This window comes from Trichechus manatus, unplaced genomic scaffold (assembly GCF_000243295.1).
Source record: "Trichechus manatus latirostris isolate Lorelei unplaced genomic scaffold, TriManLat1.0 scaffold00094, whole genome shotgun sequence".
In the NCBI taxonomy this organism is placed as follows: Eukaryota; Metazoa; Chordata; class Mammalia; order Sirenia; family Trichechidae; genus Trichechus; species Trichechus manatus.
The window spans coordinates 3,625,153-3,645,871 of NW_004444030.1; the positions used below are offsets into that span (position 1 = coordinate 3,625,153).

Here is a 20,719-nt window from a genome sequence, read left to right on the forward strand (position 1 = left end):
CTAAGGGTCAGATGTGATTCCACAAGAGGTCGTTAGCCACTAAAAACTGCTTTCTGAACTCAAGAAGCATACTTCCAACTGAAGATTTCCTTTCTTTTCATGTTTCCCTGTCTCCAGAGGCAGCAATAGGCAAAAATCATACTAAAAATCATTCATTACAGAGACATTCTAACACTCAAGAGTTTAAATTCCAGTCCCCGCACCAGTGGTTAAAAAAACAAGCAAATTGTGTCCCAAACCAAAACCAAACCAAACCTTTTGCTGTCGAGTCAATTCCGACTCATAGCGACCCTGGAAGAGAGTAGAACCACCCCATAGGGTGTCCAAGGAGCTGATTCCAACTCACAGAGACCCTATAAGAGAGTAGAACTGCTTTCCAAGGAGCAGCTGTGGATTCGAACTGCCAACCTTTTGGTTAGTAGCCGAATGCTTAACCACTGTGCCACCAGGACTCCAACTTGTGTCCAACTAACATTTTATTTTGCATCTTTCCCTGATTGGAGTGATCCCTCTAACGTGTATGAAGTCACAAGCATGTAACATTTTACATCAATTTTTATCATACATCGAGACGCAATAGCCACAAAATACAAAGCCATTTCTTTAAACCTTCCCTCCTTTTTTTTTCTCATTCCAAATTTATTCAAACCTCTATCATTAGGATTATAGCTGCTGGGAGAACCTAGCTGGAAGACTGGGGAGGTAGAGGGCTGCTGCAGCAGCAGTTAAGCTAAAGAAACATTTGGAGTGGTATTTTCTGCCCCGGTTTATCTAAAGCTTCGCTCCAGCCCTGAAAGCTAACCATTTTTCCTCATGCTTAGAGAGAGCACCACAAACTTGTTTAAATTTTTGGCCCACCCAAAGCTTACCTTTAGGAATCTTTAGGCCTTTTCTCCTCCCACCTGGGAAAGAGAACAAAAACTAAAAGCATCACCCAGGCTGTCTTTTTTTCACCCTCACTTTTGCCAGCATGGCCAAAAGCAGCCAAGGGTTCCTGGGGTTAAATCTATCATTTTTGAATTCCATAGATAACTTCTACTTCCCACAATAGACAAGCATCTCTGCTGCTGTTTGATACAATGGACGATTCTGTGGTTACCTAGGCACTGAGGGTTTGTCATACTATCCCTTCATCCTTCCTTTTCCCAGACAATGCTTTCACCATGTTTCATTTCATAGTTGGTCTCGTGAATCTCACTTCTGACACCAGTTGTGTCAGTGGTTCCCAAGACCACCCCCAGGTTCAGTAGTTCACTTGGAAGACTCTGACTCAGCATATACTCATGACTGTGATGTATTGTAGCAAAACAGTCTAAAGCAAAGCGAAAGGGTACATGTGGTGAGGTCCAGGGGAAAGCAGGCACAAGTTTCCAAGAGTCTTATCCCAGTGGAGTCACACAGGATGCCCTTAATTCCCCCAGCAACTAATTGTGACAACACTTGCAAAATGTTGTTTATCATGGAAGCTCATTAGAGACTCAGTGCCCTTGGTTTTACTGGGGAATGATCATGTAGGTACCCTGTTTCTAGCATGTACCAAAATTCCAGACCCCCATAAGCAAAGCAGGTTTTCAGTATAAACTGTATTGTTAGTGCAAAAGTTTAAGGACAATGAGTCCTCCTTATCAGAGAATGGTGGGAATCTCACCACAACCCAAGTTCCCAGACACCAGCTAAGGGACACCTTGCAAGTAGACTTTTCTAGGGATAGCAGTTTCATGCCTGCTGTAGTAACTCTTTTTCTGAACACTAATGAAGTATTCTGTCAATGAATTGTAGATGTATGACTGAATATTCTGTACACATTAAGCTTTTGTGCTAATTTTCTCTCTTTATCACATAAGAAAATAACCTAATTTCCCTAAATAATGTAGAGCTTACTGCATAATATTAACTTGTATCCATGATTCTGCCCTTTGAGAAATTCATGTTCAATAAACAGCTGAGGCCTTTTAACTTTCTTTATAGCGTTCATATGTATTGTTTTTCTTAAATTATTTGATTAAACTATTTTATGAATAGTATGTTGAGTGGTTTTGGTTGTGGTCAGTTTGTACTGGTGATATGATTTATTGTATAGAATAATGTTTGTTTTCAGAGCTCTGCTGACTAGAGAAAGAAGCATAGAGGGATGGTCTGCCCTACTTAAAGTGTTCTTCTAAGCAGGAATGTTCAATAACCTGTACTTGGTACAATTGGTGACCTCAACACATTATTTTTATCTTTGATCTCCTTGGAGTTACCCAAGGCATCTCAATATGTAGTCCTTTCAGGTAAAAGCATTCCTGTATATCTTATACCATCATCAAGATTATAAGACCTACAATAGCTAAAAGCTTTCTAAATTTTAGCCATATTTTGACCATGTTAACAGTAACATTTATATTGCATATCTTTTTAAATCGAAGGTACTAACATAATGTATTTATCTTAAGACACATTAGGTATTTGAGATTTGTTCCTCTTTTATCATAATCATTGTTATATAATCATTGTTTCTCATTTGGAGTACTGTTGGCATTTTGTATCGTATGAGGGATTGTCTTGCATATTGCAGAATGTTTTGGTACCTCTGGTCTTCACTCCTGTAAACTCTAGCTAATAGGTACTGTCTGCACACACACTCCAACCCCTGCCAGCCATTTCCTCCAGTTATTGAAACAAAAAAGTTCCGTGTATTTCCAGATGTTCCTCTAGGGGATAACCATACCTCACTCAGCTGAGAACTACTGCCCTAGATCCTTGTGTTAATGACTCTGGTTTGTTCATTTGAAGCCAGAATCAAATAATAAATGATTTTCAACTTGTGAAACCTTATTTTGTCCCCTAAATTATAACTGTCAGGATTATTTATATTAATTCAAATTTGTTATAAACAGTTACAGCAGGAATCAAACAACTGTAACAGCTATTTCATACACCATAGGTTGAATTAAGATTTTAGATTTTCTGAACCCAAGATTTAATGCAAGGTAGGAAAGGAGGGGGGAAAAAGAAAAAGAAAACTCAGGTTCAGTTACATTTAAAATAATTAACAGTAGATATATTTTATGAATTATCACCAACTCTGATTCTAGCCATATTTTATGACTTTCTAGAACTTTCAAAAATATGTTGAATAAACCTTGATATATGTGTAGGTGAGAGTGTGAGTACACTACAAATTTACATTTCAAAGGAGTAAAGTCAATTTCTGGAGTAAAATAAGTTGACAGTCTCTATATTCAATTAGGAGCACTGGTTGACACAGTGGTAAAGAGTTCTGCTGCTAACCAAAAGGTCAGCAGTTCGAATCTACCAGCTGCTCCTTGGAAACCCTATGGGGCAGTTCTGCTCTGTCCTGTAGGGTCACTATGAGTTGGAATCGACTCAACAGCAACAGATGCTTTTTTTTTTTTTTAAACATTGAATTAGGAGCCCTGGTGGCGCAGTGATGAAGCGTTGCTAATCAGAAGGTTAGGGGTTTGAACCCACCAGCCGCTTTGCGGGAGGAAGATGTGGCAGTCTGCTTCCATAAAGATTACAGCCTTGGAAACCCCATGGGGCAGTTCTACTCTGTCCTGTAGGGTTGCTGTGAGTCGGAATTGACTCAGTGGCAATGGGTTTTTTTGGGTATACTGAATTAGAAAATACTATGCAGAAAGAAAAAGTAATACAGGATAGTGGTTAAGAGCTCAGTTGCTAACCAAGAGGTTAGCAGTTCAAATCCACCAGCTGCTCCTTGGAAACCCTATGGGGCAGTTCTGCTCTTCTGTAGTGTCACAATGGGTCAGAATTGACTCAAGGCAACAGGTTTGGGTTTTTGGTTATATTTAATTTTTTACTTGAGACCTTCACTTCAGCCTAATTAATAACACAGTGCGGGGACTTTATTATTGTAGTTCCAAGTGATTTGCTTCCTAGTTTCTATTTAATTAGGAGCTCTGGTGGTACAGTGGTTAAAGCGCTCAGCTGCTAGCCAAAAGGTTGGTGGTTCGAACCCACCAGCCACTTCTTGGGAGAAAGATGTGGCAATCTGCTTTTGTAAAGATTTATAGCCTTGGAAACCCTCTGGGGCAGTTCTACTCTGTCCTGTAGGGTCGCTATGATTCAGAATGGACTTCATGGCAGTGGGTTTTGTTTTGTTTTCTGTTTAATTAAAGTCACTTCTATTCTTAAAGGGAGAAAAACTGCTGATTTTGAATTTTGCTGCTCATTAAAGGAGTTTACGTTTTTCTATTTCCACAGCAAAGTGACATTTATTTGGGTTATAAGTAGGGCGTCTCAACTTTAATGTGCATATGAATCACCTGCGGATAGAACGCAGATTCTGGTTTAGTAGGTCTGGTATAGGCCCCAAGATTTGGCATTTCTATCACGCTCCCAGGTGATGCCAGTGTGGCTGATTGGGGCCCACACTTGAGAAGCAAGGAACTAGAGCATCGGTTCTCAAACTTGAGCAGACATCAGAATCACCTGAGGGGCTCCTTAAATAACAGATTGCTGAGTCATACCCCCAGAGTTTCTGATTCAGTACTTCTGAGATGGCATCCAAGAATTTGTATTTCCAACAGTTTCCCAGGTGATGCAGATGCTGCTGGTAAGACCTTATTTTTAAGAAAATTCATCTTTATTATAAGTAATTTCTAAAAGATGTTCTTTTTCTTAAGTTGGTTTTTATAACACCACCTTCTCTTGGTTTGTCTCCTATTTCCTTGTATGCCTCATCTCATTCACTTTTCCTGACTCGTCTTTGTGTGTTTCTTAAATGTTGTTTTCCTCCAGAGTTCTGTTTTTCTTCTTATTCTTTAACCTGAGTTCCCAAATCTTTATAAGCAATCCAGATTATTCTCTTGAGTTGAACTTCCAGACGCAAGTAGCCAGTTGCTTCCTGCATATTTGTCTCTTAAGTTCCATAAGTACTCCAAATTCAGGATGATAAAATTTGTTATTCACAGTCTCAAACCAAAAGCTATCTCTTCCTATTTGAATTGAGATTTCCTCCTTTCCATTGTAGCTGCTCTTTCCCCACTGTCCCTTGTCTGAACTATTATAGTACTCCTCTGTCACCCTGCCTGCTTTGTTGTATCTCTGTATTAGTTGTCTATTGCTGCATTAAAAACTACTCTAAAATTTAGCAGCTTAAAACAACAAACACTTATTATCTCACGGTTCCTGAGGGTCAGGAATCTGGTAGTGACTTAGCTGGGTGACTCTGACTCAGTGTCTCATGAGGTTGCGGTCAAGCTGATGGCAAAAGATCTAGACCTAGATTCAGCTAGAGCTGAAGGATCTGATTCCAAGCTCACTCACATGGTTATTGGCAGGTCTCAGTTCCTCACAGGCTGTTAGCCAGAAATAGCAGCATCTCATCACGTGGACCCCTCCATAGGGCTTGCTTTTCCCAGAGAGTAATATGAGAGAGAGAGAGAGAAGGAACATGCACGAGTGCTCAAGACAGAAGCTGTGGTGTTTCATAACACATTTTTGGAAGTTAATATGCTGTCATTTCTGCCATATGCTATTGATCGTACAGACAAATCCTGGTGCACTGTGGGAGAGGGCACACAAGGGTATGAATACCAGGAGGCAGGGATCACAGGGGCTGTCTTAGAGGCTGGCTACCTCAGGGTTAGAGGAAATAGATAATGCAAGGTATAGAAAATAACTCTAAAAAGATTCCAGTGTATATCATTAGAGAGACATAAAATGAAAGAGACTTCTTTGAAAAATGAAATAGTCAAAACAAGGAAGACACTTTTGAAATAAAAGGTAGAAAAGGTAAATAATGAAAGAAGACTGAATTACTAATTTGAAAATTAAAACCAGAGTTCTCCCTGAATGTAGAGCAAAAGACAAAGTATGGAAAGTGAAGTAAAAATTAGAAATATGTAATGATAGATCCAGAATTGGGTTACCCTCTATTTAAAAGGCATTCCAGAAGGAGAGAACAGAAATAGTATAGTCCAAAAGTATGAGAAGAAGATTTCCCAGGGTTGAAAATTCTTGTTCTCCCTGCTCTCCTGCACATCTTTATATTGAAAGTGCTAAAAAACGCACCTAGACACATCCTTAAGAAATTTCAGAATTCCAAGAATAAAGAAGAGAATCTTAGCTCTTGCAGAGCGGAAAAACGGGTTGCCTTCAAAACAGAACAGACTGTTCTCTTGCTTTTCATCACCTATATTGGATGCAGGAGGTTGATGAAACATTTTCTTTAAATCTTTGAAGAGAACTTTATTTTGAACCTAGAATTTTATGCCTAGTCAATCTGTTAATCAAGTTTAAGGGAAAATGAATACATTTTCAGACAGATAAGGATTTAGAGAATTTAAGGATCCTGTAGAAATGAAAGAAAAACAAGATGTGATAACCCTTTCCCCCACCATTACCAACATCAGTCATTAAAGAGACTGTGCTTTATTAAACTGAAGAGAAGATGCTCTTGAACTAGGAATCCTGACCATAAAATGAATATAAATAGAAAAAACACCACATCCATCCAAAACTGTGATAAGAAACTGCAAATCAAAACATTTCAGCTGAAATGAAACAACCAGAAAGCAATTAAAGAGAATGGTGACACATTGTGAAAAATGTAACTAATTTACTGAACAATTTATGTAGAAATTGTCAAATAAGAACCAAATTTGCTGTGTAAACTTTCACCAAAAACACAGTAAAATATTATTTTAAAAAATTTTAGCTGATAAAAGTTCTCCAGCAGAAACTAACTATAAAGCAGAAGGACACAAACACAACATTCCCAACTAAATTAAATACCCTCACACAAGCATTTGGGGTTATGATAAAACATCTTGAATCAGAAGGTCAAAATCTAAGAAGATAAATCAAAAAGAGGAAGAAATGAAATGGAAATTGGTTGAACTTAGGAAACAACTAGAAAAAGACAAAGTCATATCAGAAATTGATCATCTCAGTAGATGAAGAAAAACCGTAATAAAAAATATTATTTAAAAAAAGATTCTTCCATAATCTGACAGACGTTTTATCTATAAGTACCTTAATAGCATACATCATCCTAATAATAATATCTTGGAAGTTTTCATTTAAAGTCAGGAACAAGACAAAGTTATGTATTTGCATGCTTCATTTCAGTTTCCTTTAGGTTTATAAATTTGTTGCTGTAGGATTACAAGTAGTATTCTTATATATATGGTTATATCTCATTTTCCATATCTAATCTTACCTATTTTCCTTTAATCTGGCTCGTAAGGGGTTGATCATTTCACTGGTCTTTTCAAACAACCAGGTTTTGGATTTATATTATTCTTTTATTAAATATATATTCAACGTAATGGCTTAGTTAAGCTTTATTGGGAGGAGTTTCTTGACTATCTAGTTTACCAAATAGCTGGAAACTCCTTCGGTATTACCTTTTTTATTTTTATACAAACCTCTTATTGAGTTATAACGTACGTATAGAAAAACATAAGTGAAATTTTAAAAAAATGAGCACATCTATGTAACCAGAACCCACATCAAAAAAACAAACAAAATAGAACACCATAACCCCCCTCATGCTTCCTCCCAGTCACTACCTGCTGCTCTGAAAGGTAACTAATGTGTCTTCTAATACCATAAGTTAATTTTACTTGATTTTGAACTTTATATACACAGAATCATACAGAATATACTTTTGTGTTTGACTTCTTTTGCTTAACATTAAGCTTGTGAGACTCATCCATTTTGTTGTGTGTAGTTTGTTAATCCCTTCTCATTGTAGTATATTATATCCTTGTATGAATATATCACAGTTTATCCATTCTCCGGTTAATGGACATTTGGTTTGTTTTCAGTTCAAATTTTTTGGCTATTAAGAACAGTTTTGGCTAATAATGTTGCTGTGAACATTCTCGTACATACCTTTTGGTGAGCATTTGTATGCATTTCTGCTGGGATATAGAACTTCTTGACTATATATACGTGTATGTTCAGCTTTAGTAGACACTGCCAAACAGTTTTCGAAAGTTGGGCAAGTCTCTAACATTTTCACCAGTGCTTGATGTTGTCTTTAAGCCATCCTGCTGGGTCTAGAGTGGTAGTGTATTGTGTTTTTAATTTACATTTCCCTGATGACTAAGGAAACTTACCTTTTCATGTATGTATATGTATTTATTAGCTTTATGAATATCTACTTTTGTGAACTAGAAAATACTCAGCTGTTCAGAAATTAAACTTTATATTTCTGAGTAACTCATGACTCAGAAAATTACTTTGAAAAATATGAAATATTTAGAGCTGAATGATAACAAAAACTTGTTGGATGCAATTAAAGTAGTACTTAGAGGGGAGTTTATATCCTTCAATGCATATACAGGTATCCCTTGCTTTTTGAAAGTTGGCTTTATGCCACTTCACTTTTACGAAAGACCTACATGGTACCTGTTTTTGCTAATGGAAAGAAATCCGAAGTGGACTTCCGCTTTAATGACAAAAGGCTAAAAGTGGAAATAGCATTCAGTGTTTGTTTTTCAGCGAGCTGTTACAGAGGCAGTGCACACCATGAGCAGCGAGAGTGGTGCCATCAAGCTCCTTCCCCAGGAGTTACACTCAGCATCTACTTTATATGTTGTTAGGTGCCGTCTAGTTGGTTCTGACTCATAGCGACCCTGCGTACAACAGAATGAAACACTGCCTGGTCCTGTGCCATCCTCACAATCTTTGTTATGTTTAAGCCCACTGTTACAGCCACTGTGTCAGCCTGTCTCATTGAGGGTCTTCTCTTTTTCACTGACCCTCTGGTTTAGCAAGCATGATGTCCTTCTCCAGGGACTGATCCCTCCTGATAACGTGTTCAAAGTATGTGAGACGTAGTCTGTCCATCCTTGCTTCTAAGGAGCATTCTGGTCATACTTCTTACAAGACAGATTTGTTTGTTCTTTTGGCAGTCCATGGTATATTCATTGTTCTTCTCCAACACCACAATTCAAAGGCGTCAATTGATGCCTACTTTATATAGGCTGTGTATTTATCATATCATTCCTGCTTTTACTATAGGTTTTATATATTATTTGGTGTCATTTGGTATGTTATTTTTTGGATCTGGGAACAGTCACAAATTTTTTCCATATAAATTAATGGTAATTGCTTCTTCGCTTTACACTATTTCATCTTACTAAAGATTTCATAGAAACACCCTGCTTTCGGATAGCAGGGGAAAACAGTGCTAGGAATAAAAAGAAAGGCTAAAAGTCAGTGATCTAAGCTTTCATTTCAAGAAACTAGAAAAATAATTGCAAATTAAACCCAAAGAAGGAAATAATAAAGACAAAAGCAAAAATCAGTGAACTAGAAAGCACATGTTGCAGTAGAGAAAAAAGTCAAATATCAGTTCTTTGAAAAGAATGTGTTTTCCACTTACTTTCATTTTTGCTTGTTTGTTATCAGATTCATTAATTTGCTTCTGTGTTAATGTCTTTCTGATTTGTTTGATTTTCTAGTTTTTTAAGATGAATTCTGAGTTCTTTTAATTTTTTCTGTTTTTCTATAATAATGAAAGCGTTCAAGGCTATACATTTTCTTCTAAATACTTTTGTTGTTACCATAGGTTTTGTGGTATGTAATGTTTTCCTTTTCATTGCTTTCTGGATTGTTAGTATTTTTCTTTTATCTATGTATTATCTGGGTGCTTAATTTCTAAATAGTGAAGATCTTTTGGGTTATTTGTTCACGTATTATTTATGGCTATGATCAGAGAATATGGCCTATAAAAATATCTTCTTTTAAAAATTTTGTGAATGCACGTGCTGTTAGAGACATTCTCTTTCTGAGGGCTGCAAAATTTCTACCTATAAAATGATTTATGTTGATCTATGTTGATTATATTTTTAAATTCCTTTATGCTGTTAATTTTTTTCTGCTAGATTTTTCTAATGTGGAAGGGTTTTGTGATAGACACTATCGATTAGCTGAGTCAACACCCACCCCCTGTATTCTCCCCTTTGCTTACGTCCCACTATTAAAGGCTGGATAGTTTAATATCCACTTTTTTGGCCTCCTTGCAGCTAGCTTGGTCTAGCATGGTCCGTGGTTAGAAACGGTATTGATAGAGAATTTAGGATGGGTTTTGTCTCTGTTCTTGTTCCATTGCTAATGTTTTGTTTACGTGTTTTATTTTTACAGGGATGTGCATGCAGTATGTCTCTGGGATGATAAAGGCCCAGCAAAAATTCATCAAGCTTTAAAAGAAGACATTCTTGAGTTTATTAAGCAAGCTCAGGCAGTAAGTTCTTTATCGTTACTTTGTATTAGATTTGTTTTAAAACTTTACTCAGAGAATATAATATTTTCTGATTTTGAAGGTAGGACTTCCTGAAGTAAAAATATTCCATTGATTTGTAATACATTATTAAATAAATTTTGTAATGACATGATTGCCATTTGTTGGTTTTTCTCCCCCGCGGTGATTTTTCTGTCTAGAGTGCATTATTTTCCTCAGTTAAAAGATGCTGTAAGTAATTCAGTTTTTTATAAGTGCTTTAGAAATCCCTACTACCATCTTTATTTGGCTGCACCTCAGTGCACATAAATCTGTTTTTTTTTCTCATGACTAGTACCTTGTCTCAAGCTGACAGTAATTTTCTTCAGTTCTAGATGCTTCTCAAACTGTAAAATCGTTTGACTCTCCTTTGCATTGCTGAAATTCAGCAGTCTTGAGCTGATGAAATGTTTAGCTGTTTAGCATTATCGAAATGAAGACAAAGCTCATTTAGGCATTAGATCAATTATACAAAAGCTAGTTTTGTTTGTTTTCTTTCTAACACCTGTTACTTTTGGGAAAAATTAATGCAAAAATAAAGTATTATTTGAATAAGCTATGACATCATTAATGAATCCCTTATACCTTTGAAGAAGGGCCTAAGGCCATGAAGTTATTTTCCTTTCTATAAAACGAAGTCTGAAAACTAGAGGGCTAAAATTTCTTATTCCTTAATTTTAATTTTTAGATGAATGTCTTGTATAACAATACATTTTTAAAAAATCTTGTTAAATAGCTGTTGGGAATTTAAAATGTGTTTTTTTAAATATATGACAAAAGAAGATACTGAAATTGAGATATGATTGGCACGCGCTTATTTCAGCTCATAGCCACTATGTTGGTGAGATAAGAGTGATGTTACATTGGATATTATGTAGGAAATTAAGTGTTTTATGGACGACAGAATTTATTCTGTCATCTTGATAAATGATTTTAGAAAACTTTAGTTTCATAGGAAATTAACTTTTAATGAAAATAAGTCATAATTTTAGAGTTTACTTAGAAAATTAAATGTTAAAACTGACTTAGAAATACAGTTTCCTCTTGCACTGGAAAATGTATCAGCCTATCTATGATTTTCAGTGAATATAAATTGTCTATTTCAAATCAATTGCACTTTATTCTTCAGTTTCTGAAAATAGACTCATAAAGAATCATCTCGGATATGATTAACAAATGTTTAAAAATATACTCCACACTGGAAAACTAAAATATGTAAGGGTTTCACTGTAACATGACCCAGTAAAGTCTGGAAGGTGGACCTAAGCAGAAACCTGAGGATGGGTTTGACACCCACTAATTCAGAACAATTAAATTCTAGGAATAGCAGTATAATAAAACAGCAGATACAGGTGTGTGATTTTATTTATTTATTCTTTCCAAGCTATGGTCCCCAGCCCCCAGCCCCAGCTCCTCTGTCCCTCAGAGTGTTTGGATGTATCTAGGAAACTTCTGTGCTTTTGCTTTGGTCCAGTTGTTCTGACTTCTCTATTGTGTGTTGTCTTTCCCTTCACCAAAGTTGACACTTGTCTACTGTCTCATGAGTGATTTCCCTTCCCCTTCCCTCCCTACTCTCCTAACCATCAAAGAATGTTTTTTTCTGTGTCTCTTTTCTTGAGTTCTTATAATAGTGGTCTCATACAATATTTGTTCTTTTGTGACTTATTTCACTTAGCATAATGCCCTCCAGATTTATCCATGTCATGAGATGTTTCATGGATTCATCATTGTTTGTTATCGTTGTGTAGTATTCTGTTATGTGTATGGACCATAATTTGTTTATCCATTCATCTGTTGATGTGCATTTAGGTTGTTTCCATCTTTTTGTTATTGTGAATAGTGCTGCAGTGAACATGGGTGTGCATATGTCTGTTTGTGTGACGGCTCTTATTTCTTTAGGGTATATTCCTAGGAGTGGAATTGCTGGATTGTATGGTATTTCTATTTCTAGCTTTTCAAGGAAGCACCATATTGTTTTCCAAAGTGGTTGTACTGTTTTACGTTCCCACCAGTAGTGCATAATAGTTCCAGTCTCCCCGAAGCCTCTCCAACATTTGTTATTTTGTGTTTTTTGGATTAGTGCCAGTATTGTCAGGATGAGATGGTATCTCATTGTAGTTTTGATTTGCATTTCTCTAATGGCTAATGATCAGGGGCATTTTCTCATGTGTCTGTTGGCCACTTGAATGTCTTCTTTGGTGAAGTGTCTGTTCATATCCTTTGGTCATTTTTTAATTGGATTATTTAACTTCTTGTTATTGAGGCATTGAAATATTTTATAGATTTTAGAGATTAGACCCTTGTCAGATACGTAGCAGCCAAAATTTTTTTCCCCAGTCTGTAGGTTCTCTTTTTACTCTTTTGGTGAAGTCTTTTGATGAGCATAAGTGTTTGATTTTTAGGAGCTCCCAGTAATCTAGTTTCTCTTCTGGTGTTTGTGCATTGTGAGTTATGGTTTGTATCCTATTTATGCTGTGTATTGGGCCCGTAACGTCCCTATTTTTTCTTCCATGATCTTTATCATTTTAGATTTTATATTTAGGTCTTTGATCCATTTTGAGTTATTTTTTGTGAATGATGTGAGGTATGGATCTTGTTTCATTTTTTTACAGATGGACATCCAATCATGCCAGCCGCATTTGTTAAAGAGACAGTCTTTTCCCCGTTTATTGGACTTTGGCCCTTTGTCAACTATCAACTCCTCATAGATGGATGGATTTACATCTGGGTTCTCAATTCTGTTTCATTGGTCTATGTGTCTGTTGTACCAGTACCAGGCTGTTTTGACTACTGTGACTGTATAATAGGTTCTAAAATCAGATAGTGTGAGGCCTCCTGCTTTGTTCTTCTTCTTCAGTAATGCTGTACTTATCTAGAGCCTCTTCCCTTTCTGTCAAAAGTTGGTGATTTGTTTCTCCATCTCATTAAAGAATGCTGTTGAAATTTGGATCAGGATTGCATTGTATCTGTAGATCGCTGTGGGTGAAATTGACATTTTCACAATGTTGAGTCTTCTATCCATGAGAGGTGTGTGATTTTTAAATGACTTAAAACTTCAGGAAATCCAGCTTATGAGTCATTTTAATAGACAGTGTCTAATTGAGCTTTTTTTTTAGGTTGTTTTTGGGTTTTGGGTGCCATCGAGTCAATTCCAACTCATAGCAACCCTTTGTGACAGGATAGAACTGCCCCACAGGGTTTTTTTGGCCGTAATCTTTATGGAAGCAGATCACCAGGTCTTTCTTCCACAGAGCCACTGGATGGGTTTAAACCACTAACCTTTCAGTTCGCAGCTGAGTGCTTAACCATTGCACCACCATTGCTCCAGAAAGGCAATATGCGTTAAAAATGTTTATTATAGAATTATTTAATATGACAAAAAAGGAAATAAAAGTAAACGTACGATGTTTGGGAAATTATTAGCTGATTTTGCCTAAGCTTATTAATGCCACAGCAGTCAGCTGGTGGCTCTGCAGGGACTGGTTGGTCCAAGAGTGCCTTGCTTACATATCTGGTAATTGGTGCTGGCCTTCAGCTGGACCTCTCTCCCTTCACGTAGTTTCTCATTCTCAAGGAGACTAGCCTTTGAGGTAAAAGCCGAATCTATAAAACCTCTTCAGGTCTAGGCTCAGAAGTCTCGCAGTCTCAAAACAAATCATAAGACCTGTCCAAACTCCAGGGGTGGGGAATTAGACTCTGTTGCTTTTTTTTTTTTTTTTTTTTAATTGAGCTGTAATTCTATACCATAAAATTCGCCCTTTTAAGTGGACAATTCATTGTTTTTTTTTGTATAGTTGTAGGGTTAGGCAATCATTACCCACTAATTCCAGAACATTTTTATCACTACCAAACTAACCCTGTACCCATTAACAGTCAGTCTCCATTCCTCCCCACAGACTCCCTTCTAGCTCTTGTTAACCACTAATCTGCTTCCTGTCTCTATGAATTTGCCTATTCTGGATATTTCATGTAAATGCAATCATATAAGATGTGGTCTTTCATGAATGGCTTCTTCACTTAGCATGTTTTCAAGGTTCATCTATGTCTTAGCATGTATATCAGTACTTCATTTCTTTTTATGACTAAATGATATTTTGTTGTATAGATATACTACATTTTGTTTATCCATTCATCAGTTGATGGACATTTGGATTTTTTCTACTTTCTGGCTATTTTGAATAATGCTGCTGTGAAATTCATGTGTAAGTTCTTGCATGAACATGTTTTTATTTCTCTTGAGTGTATACCTAGGAGTGGAACTGCTGGGCCATATGGGAATGCTGCGTTTAACTTTTTGAGGAACTGTCAAACTGTGGTATTTGGCACAGGTTCCAAAGTGCTATACCATTTTACATTTCAACCAGCAATGTACGAAAGTTCTAATTTTTACACATCATCATCAAAACTTATTATTGTCCTTTTTTTTTTCATTTTTTGTTGTACTTTAGGTGAAGGTTTACAGAACAAATAGATTGTCATTAAACAGTCAGTACACATACTGTTTTATGACCCTGGTTAACAACCCCATGACATGTCAACACTCTCCCTTCTCGACCTTGGAGGACCTTTTTATTTTTGGTGAAAATATACATAGCCAAAGACACACCATTGCAAAAATTTCTACATGTACAACTCAGTGATATCGATTATGTTCTTCCACTTGTGCTGCTATTCTCACTGTCTTTTTCCAAATTATTCCCTCACCATTGTCTTCAACTCACTGTCCCCTAGGCTTCCCATCAAACCTTTTGAGTTGTTTTTGTCAGTTTGATCTCTCATAGATAATTCTTTTTTTTTCTGTACTTTAGATGAAGGTTTACAGAACAAAATAGTTTCTCATTAAACAGTTCACATATTACCCTATGACAATGGTTTACAACCCCATGACATGTCAACACTGTCCTTATTCGACCTTGGGTTCCCTATTGCCAGCTTTCCTTTCCCCTCCTGCCTTCTAGTCCTTGTCCCTGGACTGCTGTGCCTCATTAGTCCCATTTTGTTTTCTGGGGCTGTCCAGTCCCTGGCTGAATGGTGAACCTCGGGAGCGACTTCACCACTGAGCTAGAAGGGTGTCCAGGGGCCATACTCTCGGGGTTTCTCCAGTCTCTGTCAGGCCAGTAAATCTGGTCTTTTTTTGTGTGTTAGAATTTTCTACATCCTTCTCCAGCTCTGTCCAGAACCCTCTGTTGTGATCCCGGTCAGAGCAGTCAGTGGTGGTAACCAGGTACCATCTAGCTGTACTGGACTTAGTCTGGTGGAGGCCTTGGTATCTGTGGTCCATTAGTCCTTTGTATTGTTCATCTTTTTGATTGTAGCTGTCCTGTTGGGTGTGAAGTAGTATCTCATTGTGGTTTTGATTTGTATTTCCCTAATGACTAATAATCTTGAGCATCTTTTCATATGCTTATTGGACCTTTGCATATCCTTGGCAAAATGTCTATTTAAATCCTTTGCCCATTTTTAAATTGGGCCATTTGTCTTTTTTTATTGAGTTGTAAGAGTTCTTTATTCTGGATACTAGATCTTTATCTGATATATGATTTATAAACTTTCCCATTTTGTGGGTTTTCTTTTCACTATTATGATAGTGTCTTTTGAAGCACGGAAGTTTTTAATTTTGATGAAGTCCAGTTTTCCTGTTCTTTTCTTTGAGCGCTAGTGCTTTGGGTGTTCATTGCCAAATCCAAGTTATGAATATTTACTCGTACGTTGTTTTACTAAGAATTTTATAATTTTAACTCTTAAATTTAGGTCTTTTATCCATTTTGAGTTAATTTTTACATATGGTGTGAGGTATTCCTTTTCATGTGGATATTCAGTTGTTGTTGAAAAGACTACTTCCCTATTGAATTGTCTTGACACCCTTGTCCAAAATCACTTTGCCATAGATCCATGGATTTATTTCTGGATTCTCAATTCTGTGAAAATTTCATTCTTAGATGTGAAAGTGGTTAGTTGTTAATAATGATAATCATAATGAGAATGCATATGATAAGGTAAGAGAAAACGCAAAACACAAAATTGTACCTAAACCGTATTTACAACTACACACATTTTGAAGCATGTACATAAGACTAGTTCAAATTAAGAATGAAACCATTTTATTTATTTAGAATGATAAGAATGGGAGGCACCTCATCTTTGTAACGAAAAAAAAATCTAAATTGCTATGATAAAGTTTGTAATAAAACATTTTAAAATTATGGCAGAAGGAAGTTTTATTCTTATTCTTTGAAGCATCTGTCTTTATTTCAAATTGGTATAATTCTTTTCTTTCAGCGAGTACTGAGTCATCAGGATGATACAGCTTTGCTAAAAGCATATATTGTTGAGTGGCGAAAATTCTTTACACAATGTGATATTTTACCCAAACCTTTCTGTCAGCTAGAGATTACTTTAATGGGAAAACAGGGCAGCAATAAAAAATCAAATGTTGAAGACAGTATTGTTCGAAAGGTAAGTCAATTTTTCCCATTGTTTCCTAATATTCTTCAGAAAGAAGGTGATTTAAAGGCTTTTGAAAGTAATTTATACTTTAAATAGATTTTTCCATTTCACATATAAATTCCTTTTCAGTTCTTGCTGGGTTTTATTGAATATTATTATTTGTCCTTCATCCATTTTTAGCTTCAATTCTTTCTCGTCTCTGCGGTCTTCAGCTATAGATCTCTCTTCAGATGTTACCTCTTTCGGTTTCCCTTTTTACTTTTCCTTCTGCTAGATTTATCTTCGGTATTTTATTTCCCTATTCTTTCTTTGTACCTTTACCTTCCTATAAATTAAATTACTTTTTTTCCTCTTTAAAACAGTGCAGTTTTTATTAGGTTGCCTTCTAATAACTTTGTGTTTAATCATGGCCAGACTGCTGTCATCTTTATAATCTTTCTTTCACTTGATTCTAGTTATTATAGACTCAGTATGTACTGTGTTTATTTTCATATCTTGCATAGTTTCTAGTTCAAAGCTCTGTGCCCAGTAACACTCATAATTTAGTTTAAAGAACTCAGCTCTGATAGTGAAGAGTCCCATGTTTCCCTTTCAGTGCTGGAATAATGACCTAACTTTGCTTTTCTCATTTATAAAATATCTCCCTACTTGTAGAATCAAATGGAACCATAGATTTGAAAGTAAAAAAATACCATTTGAACTTAAAACAATTCATTGCTTGCTGTGGTGATCATAGCAACAAACTCAGACATTAAAGTAGTGTAGCCTGGACATTATTGCCCCTTTCCAGACTAAAAATTTGTTCCAATGTTGACAGAGATATACTGTGTATTTAGATACCCAGTGGTTCTCCAGTAGTAGAAATAACTGTAATCTGAGAAATTTATAACTAAAGAAAAAGGTAAAAACACTTGTACATGCTGTCTCCTTTGCAGTCCCATAATCGTATCCTTTCTTGTTTTCTGCTATTTCTTTAGTTTTACTGTTGATTTGGTGAAGCAGCATCACTTAATGATTTAAGAGCATAGATTCTAGGTCCACAGTCCAGTACTAGTTGCTGTTGAGTAGATTCCAAATCATGGTGAACCCATGTGGGTCAGAGTAGAACTGTGCTCCATAAGAGTTTTCAGTGGCTGATTTTTTTTGAAAGTAGACCAACAGGCCTTTGTTCTGAGGTGCCTGTGGGTAGACTTGAACCTTTAGCCTTTCGGTTAGCAACCGAGCATGTTCACTGTCTGCACCAGCCAGGGACTCCAGGCCACAGTAGTACGTTCATATTCCAGTGTTGCCACTTATGAGCTGTGTGAACGTGGGAAAGCTAGCTTTCTTCTTTGTGCCCCAGGTTCCGCATGGTAAAAGAGGGATAATTAATATCAGGGTTGTTGTGATAATTAAATGAGTTATATATAGAAAGTACTTAGAACAGTGCCAGGTACATAGTGAATGTTACATAACTGTTAGCTCTGGTTTTTATTATTGCTGCTGCTGCTGTTGCTGCTTTCGTTAGTCTATCTCCTATCTCTGACAGTTATTCTGAGCACTAATAACCAAAACCAAACCCACTGCCATCAAGTTGATTATCATAGCAACCCTATAGGACAGAGTAGAACTGCCCCATAGGGTTTCCAAGGCTGTAAATCTTTATGGAAGCAGACTGCCGCATCTTTCTCCCGTGGAGCGGCTCATGGGTTTGAACCACCAACTTTTCGGTTAGCAGCCTAGCACTTGAACCACTGCACCACTGGGGCTCCTCTGAGTGCTAATACGTACTCATAAATACGTATAAACCACTTCCATCATTTTAGTGGAGCGCCTATAAGGTGGATTAGCATACTCTTTTTTAAGGTCCAGTATCAAACAGATTTTCAGTTGATCCTTTTTGCGTTTATAATATATGTATACAAACACATGCATATTACCATTCTAAGCACGTACTGTATTTCTGAAATTCAACCTTGGAATTATAACATTTTCCATATATTATCATATTTAATTTTTAAAACCCCTTGAAATTAATTGTATTTAACTATTTTGTAGGTGGGAAAGCAGGTAAATAGGTGACGGAGCTGAGATTCAGACCCCATTATGTCTGTTTCTGAAATGCATGTTCTTTTTTGTTAATGCTAAATATACTGTTTCCCTGAAGTATTCAAGTAAATAAACATAGGCCTAAGAATTTGATTTCCTCTTTTAGTGTTTGTACTTAAAAATTTTTTATGTTTCTGTGGTACTTGATATATTAATAATTGAAAATGATTGCATTTTTGTTGTTTTTTTCCTAGCTCATGCTTGATACGTGGAATGAATCCATCTTTTCAAATATAAAAAACAGACTCCAAGATAGTGCAATGAAGTTGGTACATGCTGAAAGATTAGGAGAAGCTTTTGATTCTCAGCTGGTTATTGGAGTAAGAGAATCCTATGGTATGCTCTGAACTTTTATAGTCATAATTTCCTTTTCATGGAACTTCTAGGACAATTATAAAATAGTATATCAAAGTTATGTTTATTACCATATAAATTCATATCTACTTCTTGTGCCAGATGCTTCCTAGAGTTTACAAAACACATTAATTATGCTTTAAAGAAACCAAAAATTCATATTCATGTGGTTAATATTTATTTTCTACATGTTACTCATTTCTTGGTTGGTGTATCTTTTTAGAGAACTAAATTAGAGAAATATAAATTCAAATCTATAGCTGATAAGAGATAAATGGTTTCAAACTTAGGTTTTCTAGACATAAGTTAATTCATATGTATATTCCTCTCCTAACTTCTCAGTTTCTGATAGTGATATTCTCATTTGTTCTTTCAGTCAGGTATGTTCCATCTGATCAGGATACTCTTCCTCTCCCTCTTCATCCTCTATTTCCTCACGGAGGCCTTTCCTAATTCCCAGATTAGGGTAGATCCTGTCACTTAGTGCTTCATAGTGTGCACCTGTGCCTCAGTCTTATAATACATCTGTTGAAATACTTGTGTTATTGACACTGTAGCTTTACTTAGCCTGGTATAAAGTAGTTCTCGATAAGTATTTGTTGAATTATTGAATCTTTAGAGTTTTCTTTGACTAGCTTTTCTGTATTTCCCCTTATTTCTAGATATCAGATCTTTAGATTTTCTTTACTAATGTCCTGAAATTTACTCTTTTTTATTTCAACTACCACCAGTTTACAAATTTCTTTTTATTGTACTTTAGATGAAGATTTACAGGATAAACTAGCTTCTCATTAAAGAGTACATGTATTGTTTTGTGACATTGGTTACCAGCCCCACGAAATGTCAACACTCTCTTTTCTCAACTCTGGGTTCCCTATTGCCAGCTTTCCTGTCCCCTCCTGTCTTCTAGTCCTTGCCCCTGGGCTGGTGTGCCCCTTTAGTCTCGTTTTGTTTTGTGGGCCTGTCTAATCTTTGGCTGAAAGGTGAACCTCAGGAGGGACTTTATTACTGAGCTAAAAGGGCATCCAGGGCCATATTCTTGGAGTTTCTCCAGTCTCTGTCAGGCCAGTAAGTCTGGTCTTTTTTTTATTTTTTATTTTTTATTATATTTCAGCTGAAGGCTTACAGAACAAATAGTTTCTCATGAAATAGAAGTACACATGTTGTTTTATAACATTGGTTAACAACCCCACAACATATCAACCCTCTAACTTCTCAACCTCTTTTTTTTTTTGGTGAAAATACACATAGCCAGAGATACACCATTTCAAAAATGTCTACATGTACAGTTCAGTGACATTGACTACGCTCTTCGAATTGTGCTGTTATTCTCACTGAAGATGAAGGCTTACAGAACAAAATAGTTTCTCATTTAATAGTTACTGCACATGTTGCCCTGTGACAATGGTTAACAATCTCACACCAACACTATCCTTACTCATCCTTGGGTTCCCTATCACCAAGTCTGGTCTTTTTTTGTGAGTTAAAGTTTTGTTCTTCTACATTTTTCTCCAGCTCCATCCGGGACCCTCTATTGTGATCCCTGTCAGAGCAGTTGGTGGTAGTAGC

At 36.3% G+C, this 20,719-nt stretch overlaps 1 protein-coding gene across 5 annotated transcripts in view; it reads left to right on the forward strand.

Annotated features, from left to right (window-relative positions):
• CUL5 (cullin 5) overlaps positions 1 to 20,719 on the forward strand; it is a 90,121-nt gene that overhangs the window by 33,086 nt on the left and 36,316 nt on the right. For 4 of the 5 annotated variants that reach the window (XM_004382474.2, XM_023736947.1, XM_023736946.1 and 1 more), the window contains 3 exons: positions 10,126 to 10,225; positions 16,541 to 16,717; positions 18,991 to 19,132. In XM_004382474.2, the coding sequence (XP_004382531.1) occupies positions 10,126 to 10,225; positions 16,541 to 16,717; positions 18,991 to 19,132 (419 nt within the window). The remainder of the gene's footprint in view (positions 1 to 10,125; positions 10,226 to 16,540; positions 16,718 to 18,990; positions 19,133 to 20,719) is intronic. The other variant, XM_023736949.1, reaches the window with a different exon arrangement.